This window comes from Triturus cristatus, chromosome 5_1 (genome assembly GCF_964204655.1).
Source record: "Triturus cristatus chromosome 5_1, aTriCri1.1, whole genome shotgun sequence".
In the NCBI taxonomy this organism is placed as follows: domain Eukaryota; kingdom Metazoa; phylum Chordata; class Amphibia; order Caudata; family Salamandridae; genus Triturus; species Triturus cristatus.
In genome coordinates, this window is record NC_140587.1 from 216,416,407 (window position 1) to 216,432,543 (window position 16,137).

General features: G+C 49.9%; 1 protein-coding gene across 4 annotated transcripts in view; it reads left to right on the plus strand.

Annotated features, from left to right (window-relative positions):
• AGO2 (argonaute RISC catalytic component 2) overlaps positions 1 to 16,137 on the plus strand; it is a 524,350-nt gene that overhangs the window by 434,659 nt on the left and 73,554 nt on the right. For all 4 annotated transcript variants that reach the window (XM_085604853.1, XM_085604855.1, XM_085604857.1 and 1 more), the window contains exon 16: positions 12,903 to 13,037. In XM_085604853.1, coding sequence (XP_085460979.1) covers positions 12,903 to 13,037 — 135 coding nt within the window. The remainder of the gene's footprint in view (positions 1 to 12,902; positions 13,038 to 16,137) is intronic.

The window sequence follows — 16,137 nt, forward strand, 5'->3', positions numbered from 1 at the left end:
TAGCCTACCCCAATCCGGCCAGGATTGCAAGCATGCAGGCTTTGCGACAAAAATTCATACCTCAACACTCCCTTCCAGCATGAGTGTTCATGCAACTAATAGGGATGATGGCCTCTTGCATTTTCATAGTGCCCCACGCAAGACTCCAGATGCGTCCCCTCCAAGAGTGCTTAGCGCACCAGTGGAACCAGGCCCCAGGTCAACTGACAGATCTGGTGTTGGTAGACGGTCGCACCCATCGCTCTCTGCAGTGGTGGAACACCACAAACCTTTCCAAAGGTCGACCGTTCCTGGACCCGGTGCCCCAGATAATACTAACAACGGACGAATCGCTCTCCGGCTGGGGAGCTCACCTATTACACCTCACCGTGCAGGGCACATGGACGCCTCAACAAAGGTTACTCCAAATCAACCATCTGGAGTTACTAGCAATCTTTTTAGCCCTCAAATCTTTTCAAATACAGATTCCAGGCAAGGCAGTCCTCATTCGCACAGACAACATGACGGCCATGTATTATATACAAAAACAAGGCGGCACACACTCTCCACAGCTCTCTCAATTAGCACAGAGCATATGGAGATGGGCAATTCCCCACAAAATCTTTCTCCTAGCTCAACATGTCCCAGGAGTCCAAAACACCGTGGCAGATCTGCTCAGCAGACAGACACAACAAATCCACGAGTGGGAACTTCACCCACAGGTTCTTCATCCCTTCTTTCAAATGTGGGGGCATCCACAGATAGACCTCTTTGCCACCCACGAAAACACAAAATACCCAAGCTTTGCCGCCAGATGCCCACACCCATTGTCCAAAGGAAATGCGATATGGATGAACTGGTCAGGCAAATTTGCGTACGCTTTTCCACCTCTCCCACTCATTCCATTAGTGGTGCGCAAACTTCAACACTCTCTCACACTAATTCTAGTAGCTCCAACGTGGGCCAGACAACCGTGGTACACCACGCTGCTGGAACTCTCTGTAGTACCACACATAAAACTACACCTCTCACCATGCCTCCTAACCCAGAACCATGGAGAGATCAGACACCCGGACCCAGCTCAGCTCAACCTTGCGATCTGGCTCCTGAAATCCTAGAATTTGGGTACCTGAATCTTCCCCCTGACTGTATGAACGTCATCAGAGAAGCTAGACGACCTACCACTAGAGCGTGCTACGCTGCCAAGTGGAAACGATTTGTTGTTTATTGCCATAACAACACCATCAATCCCCTGGACGTGTCCATTCAACACATCATAGGCTACTTACTCCACCTACAAAGGTGTAATCTAGCTTATACGTCCATTCAACTACACCTTGCAGCAATTGCAGCTTACTTACAAAACAGGCAACATCTTTCACTCTTTAGAGTGCCTGCCATTAAAGCCTTCATGGAAGGCCTAAAAAGAATAATTCCCCCCAGAGTACCACCCTCACCTGTGTGGAACTTAAATATTGTTCTCACAAGGCTAATGGGGCCTCCCTTCGACCCTTTGCACAAATGCGAACTACAATTCCTAACATGGAAAACAGCTTTCCTTGTAGCCATCACTTCCCTTAGAAGGGTCAGTGAGATACAAGCACTTACCATACAAGAACCTTTTCTTCAAATGCACCATAACAAGGTTGTTCTCCGTACCAACCCAAAATTCCTACCTAAAGTCATTTCCCCTTTTCACCTAAACCAATCGGTAGAACTACCAGTATTTTTCTCGCAACCACAGACCGTTGCAGAAAGGGCTCTGCACACACTAGATGTCAAACGAGCCTTACTCTACTACATCGAGAGAACACAACCTTTCCACAAGACCAAACAACGGTTTGTCTCTTTCTCTCTTTCTCTCCACCACACAAGGGCAACCCATCTCAAAATCAGGGATAGCTAGGTGGATTGTAAATTCAGATTTGCTACCACAAAGCAAAACGAACGCTATCCGTTCCCCCTGAAGCCCATTCTACACGAAAGATAGGGGCTTCTATGGCATTTTTAGGGAACATCACATTAGATGATATCTGCAAAGCAGCTACATGGTCAACACCGCACACTTTCACTAAACACTATTGTATAGATGTGCAAACTAAGCAACAAGCTAGTGTGGGCCAGGCTGTACTCAAAACATTATTTCAAACCACTGCAACAGATACTGGTGGTCGCCGCTAAGGTTGGGAACTGCTATATAGTCTATGCAAAAGTGTGTAATCTGCAGCTCATATGCCTCGAACGGAATATGCTACTTACCAGTATGCATCTGTTCTTGGCATGTAGAGCTGCAGATCTACACACGCCCACCCGCCTCCCCGGCTACCTGTATCTGTTCCAGTTTATCTTATTTAGATACACACATGGGTTTCTTCACTGTTATTACTACGCTCCATCTTTCTCTGCTGGCGAAAAACAATCTGAGGATGGAGCCGAAGCCCATGCGCAATACCATTCAAAGGAGGAGTCACCGACCTCGTGACTTCCAAAGACTTTCCAAGAGGAAAAACAAACTTCAAACATCCGGGCCCAACACCAGATGGCGATCTATGCAAGAGTGTGTAGATCTGCAGCTCTACATGCCAAGAACAGATGCATACTGGTAAGTAGCATATTCCTTTCTTCCATAGGGTAACATTGGCTGGTTTCACTTGAAAATTCTTCGAAGTGTGGAGTTTCTAAACTTTAAAATATTCACCTAAAATCAACCGAGTAACGAAAACGGAAATACTCACCTGCCATTAGGAGAAATCCCAGTTCTGGATCTTGATGCCCAGCACTGACCCTGAAAAGTAATTACAAATCATACTTACCGCTAACTCAATTTTCTTCCATAGGAAACCATTGACTGTTTTTCTGTGAATTTTTTTCAGTGTCGATTTTTGAAAACTACAAATATTCTTTAAAAAAAAGTACCAACTGTGAAAATGTAATTACTTACCTGTTTTAGATAGATGTCCCAGTACTGAGCCTAGGAGCCCAGCACTGGATTACAAAAGTAACGAGAACATACTTTCTGTAGTAGGGGATCTCTGTGTATAGTCATAATCTAGTGAATAGTCCCGCCCATGTGCGTGGACCCCGGAGCAATAAAAAATAATCTCTAAAGGTGACAAATCATGCAGACCTGCATACACCTTTAAGAGAGAATTTAATTTAAAGACAGATAATGCAGCCTATACCCACAGGCTACACTGTCCAGTACTTCAACTAGAATTCCACCAACATCCACAAACAGCACTGCCTGCCCAGCTTTAATCCACATAGGAAAAAACCCTGCCTCTACCAACAAAAGCCTCTGGAATGATAGAGAGGAAGGAGTGGACAGACAAGCGCCATAGGCTGCCATTATGTGGCTTAGAACAGGATACTGTGCCTTTAAGAAAACTTTCCAGATTTCCAGAACTTTCCCCAGTATCCCAGAATGCCCAGCAGGTCCCTTTTACTTCCAGTTCTTTTTTCCGGCTCCTGCCAGCAGGACCCTGGAGCATTGAGCTCTCCCCTTTCCAAGGGTTTATTGTAGTTTTTGTCACTTTTTCAAGTGCTTAGTGGCTGGTACTGTCAACATGCCTGGCTTGTTCGACAAGTGCCCGGAGTGTGGTAGAAAAAAGGCTAAAACAGATCCACACGAGGTGTGTATAGGTTGCCTTCCCCAGTCCCACGTGCCTGAAGACTGTGAAATCTGCCACTCGTTCTCAGCCAGGACCCTGAGGGACAGAATGAAGATCAGGCTTCAAGTCCTGGAGGAGAGAAGGCTGAAGGCACCAGGTGGGTCTGGAGGGGCTGATTTGGCCCATACTGAGGCCTCTGGGGGGCTCCCCAGGGGCAGGAAGACCAGTAAGCGTCCCCACTCCCCGTCGACGGCGGCGTTGAGGGGGATGACTACCATCTGTTTGCCGTCTCCCCAGGGCTCTGGGGAGAAGCGGGGTCGACGTCGAAGGACCTGAACAGGCCGCCGTCGACGACATCGGCATCTTCTGCAACGACGCCGTCGCCGTCCAGCAGTCGGCGTCGAGATCGGACCCGGCGTCGGCGCTCGCCGTCGAGGGGAGATCGCCGTTCGCCGTCGGTGAAGAGGAGACGGTCGACGTCGAAGAGAGGTTCGACGTCGAGACGATCGCCGTCGAGGCGCAGATAGCCGTCGAGGCGCAGATAGCCGTCGAGGCGCAGGTCGCCGTCGAGGCGAAGGTCGCCGTCGAGGCGAAGGTCGCCGTCGAGGAAGAGAGAGTCATCGGGATCGGTGTACTCTGTGGTGTATACGCCTCGGATGCCTACGCCACCGCCTCCTCCTCCACCACCTCCGACTCCGCCTCCACCGCCACCACCGCATCCGCAGCCAGCGCCACTGCCTCCGCCGCCCCCACCTCGTTCGCTACCACGCACTCCGTTGGGGCCGCCGGCAGTTCCTCTGCGGTCGGTTTCCCTTCCGAGGTACCCGACTCTGCCGCAGGGGACTCCGAGGCCGCGACATCCACGGTCGCCGGGACCGGCTAGACCAGCGGGCAGACCGAAGCCGAAGAGGTCGCGCTCCCGCTCTCTCAGGAGGAGAAGATCACGGAGCCATGGACGGTCATCGTCGGACTCAGGGCGACGCCGTAGTAGGCACAGGTCCAGGACGCGGTCCTCGACCAGAGATTTTTCACCGACGCTGTCGGACTCGCCGGTGACTAGGGTGTCTCCGGTGGACGATTTGGTCTCTTTCCAAGAGGTGCTGTTGAGAGGGGCAGCAAAGTTGGGTATCACGGTGACGGTTCCAACACCCACGACGTCCGTGATATTCGAGACACTTCATAAGAAACATCTGTCTCGCCCTCTACTGCCTCTTGTACCAGGACTGGTGGAGCCCGCGTTGGAGCTGTTCCTCACTCCCGCGGTGACAAAAGCCGCCCCCTCCAGGCTCATGAAAAAGTATAGGGCCCCGGAGTCGGACCCTACCTTTTTGAGGGTGGACCCGAAGCCGGATTCGGTCATCGTGACGGCGGCGAGGAAACAACATGCGACCGCTCCTTCATCGACGGTCCCGCCTGACAAAGAAAGCCGCTGGCTGGATTCTGCGGGCAGGAAGGTGTGTGGGACCGCCGCCACCACCATGAAGGCGGCGAGTGCAGGGGCTTTGTTGGGGCGTTACGACCGGGCCCTGTGGGAGTCCCTGCAGCAGTATGCGGACCTGCTGCCCCGGGACAGGAAGGAGGACTTCTTGGAAACAGTGTGTGAGGGCATGCTGGTTTCGAATCAGGTGATCGGCGCGGCGGCGGATGTCTCCTTGTTGGCCGCCCACGCCTACTGTCATGGCGTCCACCAGAGGCGGCATTCGTGGCTGCGCCTGACGTCCCTCAAACCAGAGGCGCAGCACAGAGTGGCCAACCTGCCCTTCTCGGGGGAAACCCTGTTTGGAAAACATGCGGATGATGAGATGGCCCGCATGAAGGTGGAGGCGGAAACCCTGACGGCCGTCGGGTTGGAGAAGGCCGAGAAGAAGCAGCGCCCGTTCCAGAGGCGGTTCGGGTCTACGGGCAGAGGGCGTGGGCAGGGTTCGGGACAGCAGCAGCACCAACAGCAGCAGTTCCGGAAGCCCTTCCAGAAACGCCAGAGGGGTAGAGGAGGCCAGCAGGCGGCTACCACTACCAAGGGCCCGGCCGGGTCTCGGCCCTGAGCGACTACTTCCCCCTCAAACGTTACCCACTCCAGTGGGGGGAAGCATTCAACTTTTTCCGGCAGAGTGGAGAAAAATTACTCAGGACAAGTGGGTGCTGAATATTGTTTGCAATGGATACAGTCTTCGGTTTATCAGCCCACCTCCAGCGATTCTGCCGGTAAGCTCTCAGTTCCAGCTGGGAGAGCTCCAGGCGGAGGCAGACATCTTGTTGAGAAAAAAGGCGGTAGAAGAGGTACCTCTGTCTCAAAGGGGAAGAGGTCTGTACTCTCGGTTCTTCCTCGTTCGCAAGAAGGACAAGAACGAGTTCAGGCCCATTCTGGATTTGCGAAAGGCAAACAAATGGATTCGCAGAGAGAAGTTTCGCATGCTATCGTTGCATCAGATTTACCCTCAGCTGCAACGGGGAGACAGGCTCTATGCCATAGATCTACAGGATGCGTACTTCCATGTGCCCATAGCACGGAAGCACAGGAAAGTCCTGTGATTCCAAGTCGGCGCCAATCACTATCAATACACAGTACTGCCATTCGGGCTAAAGTCTGCGCCCAGGACCTTCTCGAAGTGCATGGCGGTGGTGGCGGCACATCTGCGAAGGAACAAGGTGTTTGTCTACCCGTATCTGGACGATTGGCTGATCAAGGCATCATCCTACTCGGAAGCGCAAGAACACTTCCGGTGGACGTGCGCTCTCTTGCACAAGCTGGGGTTACACGTCAACAGGTCCAAATCGGTCCCGACTCCGGTCCAGTGCATACAGTACCTGGGAGCCTCCATCGATACGCGGTCAGCAAGCGTGTCTCCTTCGGAGGAGAGACGGTTATCACTCCTTCGGAAGGCTCAGGACCTCAGGACTGCTCCATCGACGACAGTGAGGAAGGTGTCTTCGCTACTGGGATCGATGGCCTCCTGTATCTTCCTCACGCCTCACGCACGGCTTCACATGAGAGCACTGCAGGAGTGCTTGGAGGATCAGTGGGATCAGAGGACAGGTTCTTGGGACGACAAGATACGACTGTCTCTACATGCTCTTCAGTCTCTGAAGTGGTGGTGTTCGGCGGAAAACCTCCTCAAGGGGGTTCCCTTCCACAAGGACATTCCCACGAAGAGTGTCGTGACGGATGCGTCTCTCCAAGGCTGGGGAGCGCATTCCGGGGACTTGCAGATTCAAGGAAAGTGGTCTCCTTTGGAATCGACGTACCACATCAATTTCCTGGAACTCAGATCTGTCTTCCTGGCACTGAAGGCCTTCCTTACGTCCTTCCAGACCAACTCGCTGCTGATACAGACGGACAATACAACCACGATGTATTACCTCAACAAGCAGGGGGGGGTCGAGGTCACGCACTCTGTCGCAGGAGGCGCAGGCGATCTGGCACTGGCTTCTGGCCCGAGGACTGACGATTACGGCCACGCATCTGCCAGGGGTGCAGAATGCTCAGGCGGACGCCTTGAGCAGGCTGATTCAGGAAAACCACGAATGGGTCATAAACGACGAAGTACTAGGAGAAGTCTTCGCAAGGTGGGGGACTCCAGACGTAGATCTGTTCGCCACCGCCGAAAACAGCAAATGCCGAGACTTCGCATCCAGGTACTACCAGCGAGGGACGCTGGGGAATGCGTTATGGATCGATTGGTCGAACAGCTTTCTGTACGCTTTTCCACCCATTCCCCTGATTCCGGCAGTGCTCATCAAGCTGTCCCAGTCCAGGGCACGGATGATCCTGATCGCCCCGGAATGGCCCAGGCAGTGGTGGTTCACGGACCTACTTCACCGGTCTCTCCTTCCTCACATACGGTTGCCGTGCAGGCCGGACCTTCTCACGAAGTTTGGCGGCATGGCTCCTGAAATAGTGCAATATGGCCATCTGAATCTACCAGACGATTGTATGGACATACTGAAGGAGTCTAAACGACCTTACACTAGGACATCCTATGCCTACAAGTGGAAGAGGTTCTGTATCTGGTGTAAGTCCAAGAACTTTGATCCGACGACATGTAAGGAAGATGTCATCCTTCCGTACCTTTTACATCTGGCGCAGTCTGGCCTTAATTTCCATTCCATTAAGGTTCATCTGGCTGCTTTGACTGCTTACAGGAAATGCCCTTCACAGACTTCCTTCTTTCAGATCCCTGTGGTCAAGGATTTTTTGGAAGGCTTGAAGAAAGTGTTTCCTCCTGTCAGACTTCCCTCGCCTTCCTGGGACTTGAATGTGGTGCTGTCCAGACTGATGAAGGAGCCTTTTGAACCCATTCACAAGGCTTCATTGCAGCACCTATCCTGGAAGGCGGCGTTCCTAGTGGCCATTACATCGGCCCGCAGGGTGAGTGAACTTCAGGCATTATGTTGTCAAGAACCTTATACTGTATTTCATGCTGCTACGGTTGTGATGCGTACTGTAGGAAGGTGGATATCTGACTATGGTTACCCCCAACTTTTTGCCTAGTGTCTAGCTGGTTTTTCGACTTAGTTGGCCTGAGATCCTGCCATTCAGGGTCTCAGGCTGTCTGCTCTCTCTTTAAAATGGACTCCATGTACCCTAGGTACATTCCCAATTGGTAAGGATCACCTTATTGGACCCTGTACAGTGTACCCTAGGTACCCAGGGCATAGGTGTACCCTAGGCCTCCCAGGGGCTGCAGCATGTATTATGCCACCCCTGGTCTGGCCTTCCAATCAGACACAACTGGCTGATCACTCAGCTGGGGCAAGGTTGTGTAATCACCCCTTGCTTAGATATAGTATGCCTATATCTACCCTTATATATAGACACATGTGTACCTATCAGTCACTCCTATGGCAGGCCTTAACAATCCTGGAGGCAGAGTGCTTGGTAACATGTGAGATGGTGCTCTAGCATGAGCTGAGCCTGTCTGCAGCTTTCGGAACCAAGTCCTTATAGCTGTTCTATGATATAGCCTACCATATACTCTTAAAGTGCCTTATAATCTTAAACGGTTATGGTAACTCTGGTTTGGCTTTATCAAAACATGTCGTGTAAGGTGTCTAACACTTTGGAATAATACCCCCATACCATTTCTGGTGATGAGGATATTATTCCTCCCTTCTAGAGGGAGAGACATGTTAAAATCCTACTTTGCTGTTTAACTCTAACCAAAGCCTCAGCATCACAAATGGATGCTGCTGCCACAGACACGAGTCTGACCCCCTGCTGCTGGGAGTGATCCTGGCAAGGGAGGCTTGGACAATAGGTTTCCTGCTTGGGGAGGTGCTAGCACCTCCCCAGACAGCCTTTAGTGTATTGGGGCAGGGTGGGCTGAAAGGAATGAGACATGCCTGGGGCACACAAGGTGTTCCTTGCATAGTCCAGTTCAAACCGGCGCTGGGGCACTCCAGCCCCAGCTCTGGCGCGAAACTGGACAAAGGGAAGTGGGTGTAACCACCCCCTCCCAGGTCCCACCCATAAGGCGTGACCTAGCAGGTATCCCAGTCCCCCAGATTAGTATAAGAGTGGGAGTTGGGCCTCAAGACTTTAGATTATCCTGAACCTGCAAAACTGAACAGAAACTCTGGACCTTCGACATTCGACGAAAGAAGAAGACTGAAGAATCTCCCTTGTAGCCAAGGAGTGGCTACCCTGTGCAAACAGGCACCATCAAGAGACTACCCTTTGCTTTGCCCACGTTCTACGAGGAACCGACTGCAGAGCCTGACCAGAGCCTTGACTCCCAGACTTCTCCGACCCTGATCCACATCTGCAGCAGAGCTGAGACCCGTGGAGGCGACGAGCGACGTGGGACCGGCTACCTGGAAAAAGTGGCTAGTAACTTAAAGCGCAGCTTCTGAGGTACCCTCGAAGTTGTGCACCGGGGATTGAGAAGCCCCAACCCCAAGCACCATCTGCACCGAAGATCAGCCCCCCACACTCCACGAGTCCTGCGTGGGGCCCTTCAGCATTTTCCTGCTTGCCGCGTCTGTCCGGTTGCTTGCCCGCTGGCTAGTGGCCTTTGTGACGACGCACCCTGAAATCTTCTGCGCTGGTTTGGCTCCTCCAGACTGGCTCCCGCTTCTCTGCAAAGAAGAAGCACCCCAGACCTTCCTGGTCTGCACCAGAAGCAAGTCCTTCGTGGGTTCAGCTTGCCAAGGCTTGGTGAGTCCTAGTCCAACTTCGACGCCGCCGACAGCAAGAGCCTTCGAGGGACAGCTCGCCTCCTGGTCCTGGTCGTCCTCGACGCTTCCTGGTCCTCCTGGCTGCAGCGACAAGCTTCACCTTCACCTGCAATCTTCACGACATCGCCTGGTTCCTTCCTGGTTCCACGTGGTCACTGGCTAGTGACCTTGACTCTGTCCCTTCTGCTTGCAGGTTTCTTCTCTTCTTGATCCCAGCCTTGGGATCCACCGGACACTCTTCACTGACTGCCTGTCAGCATCTTTCTTCAGGCATCCATAGGAGTCGACGACGAAAACGACGCATCTTCAGCCCTATGCACCCGCAGCCTGTGGGCTAGGTAACTTGGGTACTCCGGTGCTCATCAGGATAGTGACTATCCTAGTGTCTAGTTTTCAAGTCTCAACGTCCTAGGTACTCCGGAAGTGTCCTAAATCTACCGTTTTCTAAACTGTACTATCGCTATTGACTTTTACGCATTACGCGTGAGTGTTTCCACTCTGCACACGAATCCCGTGGGCCTCCCACTTCCTAACTAACGCTAGTGTAGTGTAGCCCCAGCGATTCCCTAGGCCTAGGCCTATTCTATTTCCGTGACAGTGGTTCTTATACCACTTACTTAGTATATGGTTGGCGTGGCCCCTAGGGCCTAACTGTATTACTTACCTGTGTGACTTAATGTATGCATAAATAAGACTGTGTTGTACTTACCTCTAATCTCATAAAGAGTGCTGAGGGTTTGCTTAGAATAAATACACTTTATTTTATATATATATCTGTTGTGGTGTCCTTTCATTTGGTATTCAAGGGATTATATATGGTATCACAGCTGGCTTCACATGCCATTCAGAGTTTAGCCTAAGACTGCTCTTGTCCATGCTACCACTAGGATAGCTGGTCTATAGGGTTGACTTTACAACCAATCACCATAAGGGTATTTGGACTGATATAAGGTGTACACTATAACTAGTGACATCATACATCAGGCCAACTTCTCACACGTACTCACCCTAAATTTCTTCCTAAGGTTATCTCTGATTTTCATGTCAACCAGACCATAACTTTACCTACGTTCTTTCAGAATCCCTCATCGCCAGCGGAAAGGTCTCTCCATTCCCTGGATGTTCGGAGGGTGTTGAAATTTTATCTGGATAAGACCAAGGATATTCGTAGGTCTGACCAATTGTTTGTTAATTATGGATCAGTCAGGACCGGTCTCGCGACCTCTAAGCAGTCCATTTCTCGGTGGATTGTGTCCTGCATACAATTGTGTTATCAAAAGGCTAATAAGACCTTAGGGGGTAAACCTAAGGCTCATTCCACCAGGGGCAAAGCTGCCACGACGGCTTTGCTGCGTAATGTTCCTATTGCGGAAATCTGCAAGGCGACCACTTGGAAGTCGGTCCATACCTTTGCTGCGCATTACTGTCTGGACTCGGATGCCAGGGCAGATGCTCAGGTTGGGCAGGCTTCGCTGCGACATTTGTTCGCACAGTAGTGGTTTTGTCTTGTTTGTTCTCCACCGCTGTTGTTGTGTGGGGATGGGCTTGCCATTCTATTCACTAGATTATGACTATACACAGATCCCCTACTACAGAAGGAGTAGTTTCTTTTCTGTAACTCCAGTTCTGTAGTAGGGGTATCTCTGTTATAGTCATAAGCGCCCGCCCTCCTCCCCGGTGGAGAGATAATTATTCATATGAAGAATGCTACAGGTCTGGCGTGCTACGCCTTCAAAAAGAACTGAAAGTAAAAGGGACCTGCTGGGCATTCTGGGATACTGGGGAAAGTTCTGGAAATCTGGAAAGTTTTCTTAAAGGCACAGTATCCTGTTCTAAGCTACATAATGGCAGCCTATGGGGCTTGTCTGTCCACTCCTTCCTCTCTATCATTCCAGAGGCTTTTACTGGTAGAGGCAGGGTTTTTTCCTATGTGGAGAAAAGCTGGACAGGCAGTGCTGTTTGTGGATGTTGGTGGAATTCTAGTTGAAGTACTGGACAGTGTAGCCTGAGGGTATAGGCTGCATTATCTGTCTTTAAATTAAATTCTCTCTTAAAGGTGTATGCAGGTCTGCATGATTTGTCACCTTTAGAGATTATTTTTTATTGCTTCGGGGTCCACGCACATGGGCGGGACTATTCACTAGATTATGACTATAACAGAGATACCCCTACTACAGAACTGGAGTTACAGAAAAGAAACTACTCCTTACCGGTAACTTGAACTTTCTCCCATAGGAAACCATTGACTGTTTTTCTGTGAAATTTCTTCTGGGTCGATTTTCCAACTTACAAATATTTGTTAAAAATCGCCTGTATAACCTAAACACATACTATCAACTGCTTACAGGTGGTATACTAGTGCTGGATCCAGGATCCAACACTGAACCCGAAAAAGTAACAATAACCCCACTTACCTGCTAAGTGAATTTCCCCCCCCATAGGATAACATTGGTGACTTGACTAGAAAAAGTTTCTAAGTGCCAACTTTTAAAATACCCAAATATTGCTTAAAAATCACAACATTAACTAAAACGCTTTTACTCACTTGTTTCCAAGAACTGTCCCAGGACTGACTCTAGGATCCAGTCCTGGAGTTAGAAAAGTAATCCTAAAAGTAATCAATTGCATTTAACTTAAAATTCCCATTGAGCTCAATGTAGTATTGTGTTTGAAATTGTGTTGCCTATTGCAACAAAACTAACTATTACATTCAAAAGTCAATTGCCTATTGCAAAGTATTTAACTAAAGCATCTCATTCTGAGAAAGTATATTTTGATACCTATTGTTGGTTCTAAAATAAAACCACATATTTTTACATACAAACCATTGGCCTAGAGTTCAGTTCTTGAGTGTGTGAGACCATTTACTTACTGAGTGTGTACAACAAATGATTTACACTGTCCTCTGATACTGCCTTACTGCTCGACCAAGCTACCACTTTAGAGAGTAGGGTTATATCCAACTTTAGCCTCTTCCAAACCTCTGGGGACTGTGGACTCTGTGCACACTGTACCTATTTGGGAGCAGTAAATACAGAGCCACTTTCCTACAGTTCTACGTATATGAATGCAGATTTATTCTTTCAGAGATCGCTTTCCTAATGTGCATTTGTAATGTTTCTTTATATTCTCCCTCAGGTACTGCATCATGAATTGTTGGCCATCAGGGAGGCTTGCATTAAACTAGAAAAGGACTATCAGCCAGGAATCACATTTATTGTTGTGCAGAAAAGGCATCACACCAGACTCTTCTGTACTGACAGAAATGAACGGGTATGTACCCTCTTTGATTGTATCTTTTTGAGACTTGGTTGCCCATCATGGCCTGGTCCTCAAGTGCCATGCGTAGAATGCTGAACCTCATTTTTCAATTGAGACAAACCTATTCTTAGAATTGTTAAAATCAGGTGGTCTATAAAAAAACATCAAAATGTTGGCAAGAGTTGGAGTTAAAAATATTTTCCCACTTGCTCTTTGTGTGAGATGTGTATGTATGTGTAACGGTGCCAAAGATATAGGCAAGTTAAAAAAATGTTTTTACTATGGTATATGTGTGTATAGCTTTGGCACCATTTGACGAATCTGTTAATTATTTAATTATTTTTACATTTATTGCAGGTACCATTGTACCCCCATGATATCACTCCAGATTCACCCTCATAGTACTACAGTACCGTAAAGTGGAGAAGGGGCTTTCAGTCATGTTTCTGTATTAGAGAGCAAAGTTTCCTGTGGGAAGTCGCACTTTTGGGGGCCATAGAACCCGTGCCGCCACAACACCTTCCTGATCCCACAAAAAAGACCGGTCCCTCAGGTCCTCAACAAGTACTTTCTGTCCGAATACTTCTGCATGGTGACGCTCTAGGATATAATTCCCCTACTACAGCAAGGCAACTTCATGACTGCCCTCTACCTGAAGGGTGCCTACTTTCACATACCCATTCTCCTGCATATCAAAGGTTCCCTCCGGTTTGTGGTAAGTGTTCAGCATTATGAATTCAAAGTGCTTCCCTTTGAAGTAACCACAGCTCCCAGGGTATTTACAGAGTGTTTTGCTGAGGTTGCTGCTCACCTTGGAAGGAGCGGCGTCCTAGTCTTTACTTACCTGGGGCTAAGGTGAGCCCCTCTCTTGAAAATTCTCCATCTTGAATTGGAGAATTAGGCCCAGTAGTAACAGGTGTGTGCCCCTCTTGCCAAAGAGAGGGGCACCTGTAGGGTGTAGTCACCCTAAGGAACAGTAGCCATTGGCTACTGCCCTCCAACCTCAGTAACGCCCTTAAATTTAGTATTTAAGGTCTCCCCTGAACCTTGTTCCTCAAATTCAACGACTTGTGAAGAAGGACCAAAAAGCCGTGCAGCAGTGGAGAAGAAGGCACTGACTGACTTGTTCCCAGCCCTACCGGCCTGTCCCCTCCTCCAGCAATCCTGCTCCAAGAAACCGACGTAGCCCGCAGCCAGCAACCTCCAAGAACCCAGGAGACTTGTGCGGTCTTCAACAATGACTCTTTTCTCCTGTGGACACCAGATTTGTCCAGCAAGAACCTAAACCCAGGACTCTGGACCCAGGTGGATCCGTGACCCCTGCACCACTCTGCACTGGTCGCCCACCACCCGAGTCCAGGTGGCCCACCGACCTACTGATGTCTTCCGGGTGATCCTGACCTAAAATCTAGCGTTGGACAACCTCTCCTGAGCTTCCCCATAATGCCTGCAGCCTCAACTTGAAGGGTCCCCCGACTGGTGAGAGAAATCAGATGCCTAAAGACACCCCTGCACCTGCAGCCCCCAGGTCTAGGTGTGCCCAACCGGCCGTGTCCCAGCATCCCCCCCACTATCCAACTTACTTCTCCATATATATTTATTTTTAATGAGACTTCTAGCTGCAGATTCCTTACCTCAAAATTTCCCAGGCGTCCGGCTGGAACCTGGAAACGTTTGCGTGAGCAGTACCCCTTGCGCACTCTGTCGCTGGTTCAATTAGGCTCTGTGTGACGTCGTTAACGTTGGTTATAACATATCGGTCACCTATATAGGCGCCACCCATGCGTCAGTTCTTTTCTTCCTGAGCCAGTTAAACGCTGATCTGGAACAGCTACCCCTGCTTTTTGAAAGGTTTTTAAAACTTTTTGTTGACTTCAATATTTTTTCCATTGTGTGTCGAGGGATTTCGTTGAGGAACACGGGGTTTAAACCTTGTGGCGCAGTCACGGTGCCATGTGGTTACCGCTTCCCACCTCGTCTGCCTTTGGTGTCTCGAGGGCGACCACTACTCAGTCATTCTTGGACTGTCAGGCCATGGCTCCAAAGGCCTTGCGGGAGCCGGCTATGAAGCTCATTGCGGCCCGGCAGTCGACACCATCCAGCGAGATTCCGCTGAGATCCCGGTCCCGATCAAAGGTGAGCAAGACGCAGAACCGCTCCCGGAGCCCCAAGTCCCCTTCCTCGCACTCAAGGTCCTCAGGACACTCTGGTAAGAGGCACCAGAAGAAGATGTCTAAGCAGACTTCATCTTCACCTCGACTGTCGCCTGTTGACAAACAAGGTAAGGAGCGCAGACGCTCTACGCATGGTTCTCTGGAGCCAGGGTCGACTTCGTACCTCTCTCCTTTTCCGGGAACCAGGGTGACCCCCGCTCAAATTAAAGAATATTACGAGGCCATGCGCTGCGTTTTTTAGCGGGCCCACCCCTCTGTTGAGTGTTCAGGCCCAGTGGGGTCGAGAGGGAGACAATTGGATTCGCCGACTGGTATTTGCCTGCCGGTGGACCAAGTTTGTATTATATTGTACAGAAAAAGTCAATTTACCCTCTTTCTGCTTCCCTTTCTGATGTTCTTCTTTTTATTCTTACTCTTGCCCAGCAGGGCTCTTCTCTGGGCACTTGAAATGGTTACCTTTCTGCTCTGTCTGCCTTTTTGTGGCTGCCTGACCAACCCTCTTTATTTAAGTCCCCTAATATGTTGCTTAAAGGTCTTGTAAATATGTTTTTCCCTCTCTGCTTTCATTATTCCTAAGTGGGACCTTAATTTGGTTCTCACTTAATGTGTGCTCCTTTCGAGCCTCTTCAAAATTGTCCCTTCCTGCTGCTTATAATCAAGATAGCTTTCCTAGTGGCAATAACATCTGCCGGAGGGTGAGTGAGCTGCAGGCTTTATCATCCAAACCTCCATTCCTCTATGTTTTTCCAGACAAATTGTTGCTTTACACTAGGGTCTCTTTCCTGCCAAAGGTGGTAGCACCATTCCATGTGGCCCAGTCAGTCACCTTGACCTCGTTTTACGCTCCTCCACATCCCACTAAAGAAGAGGAGAGACTCCACCACTTGGATCCTAAAAGAGCGTTATTGTTCTACCTTGATCGCACATGAGAGTTCCGG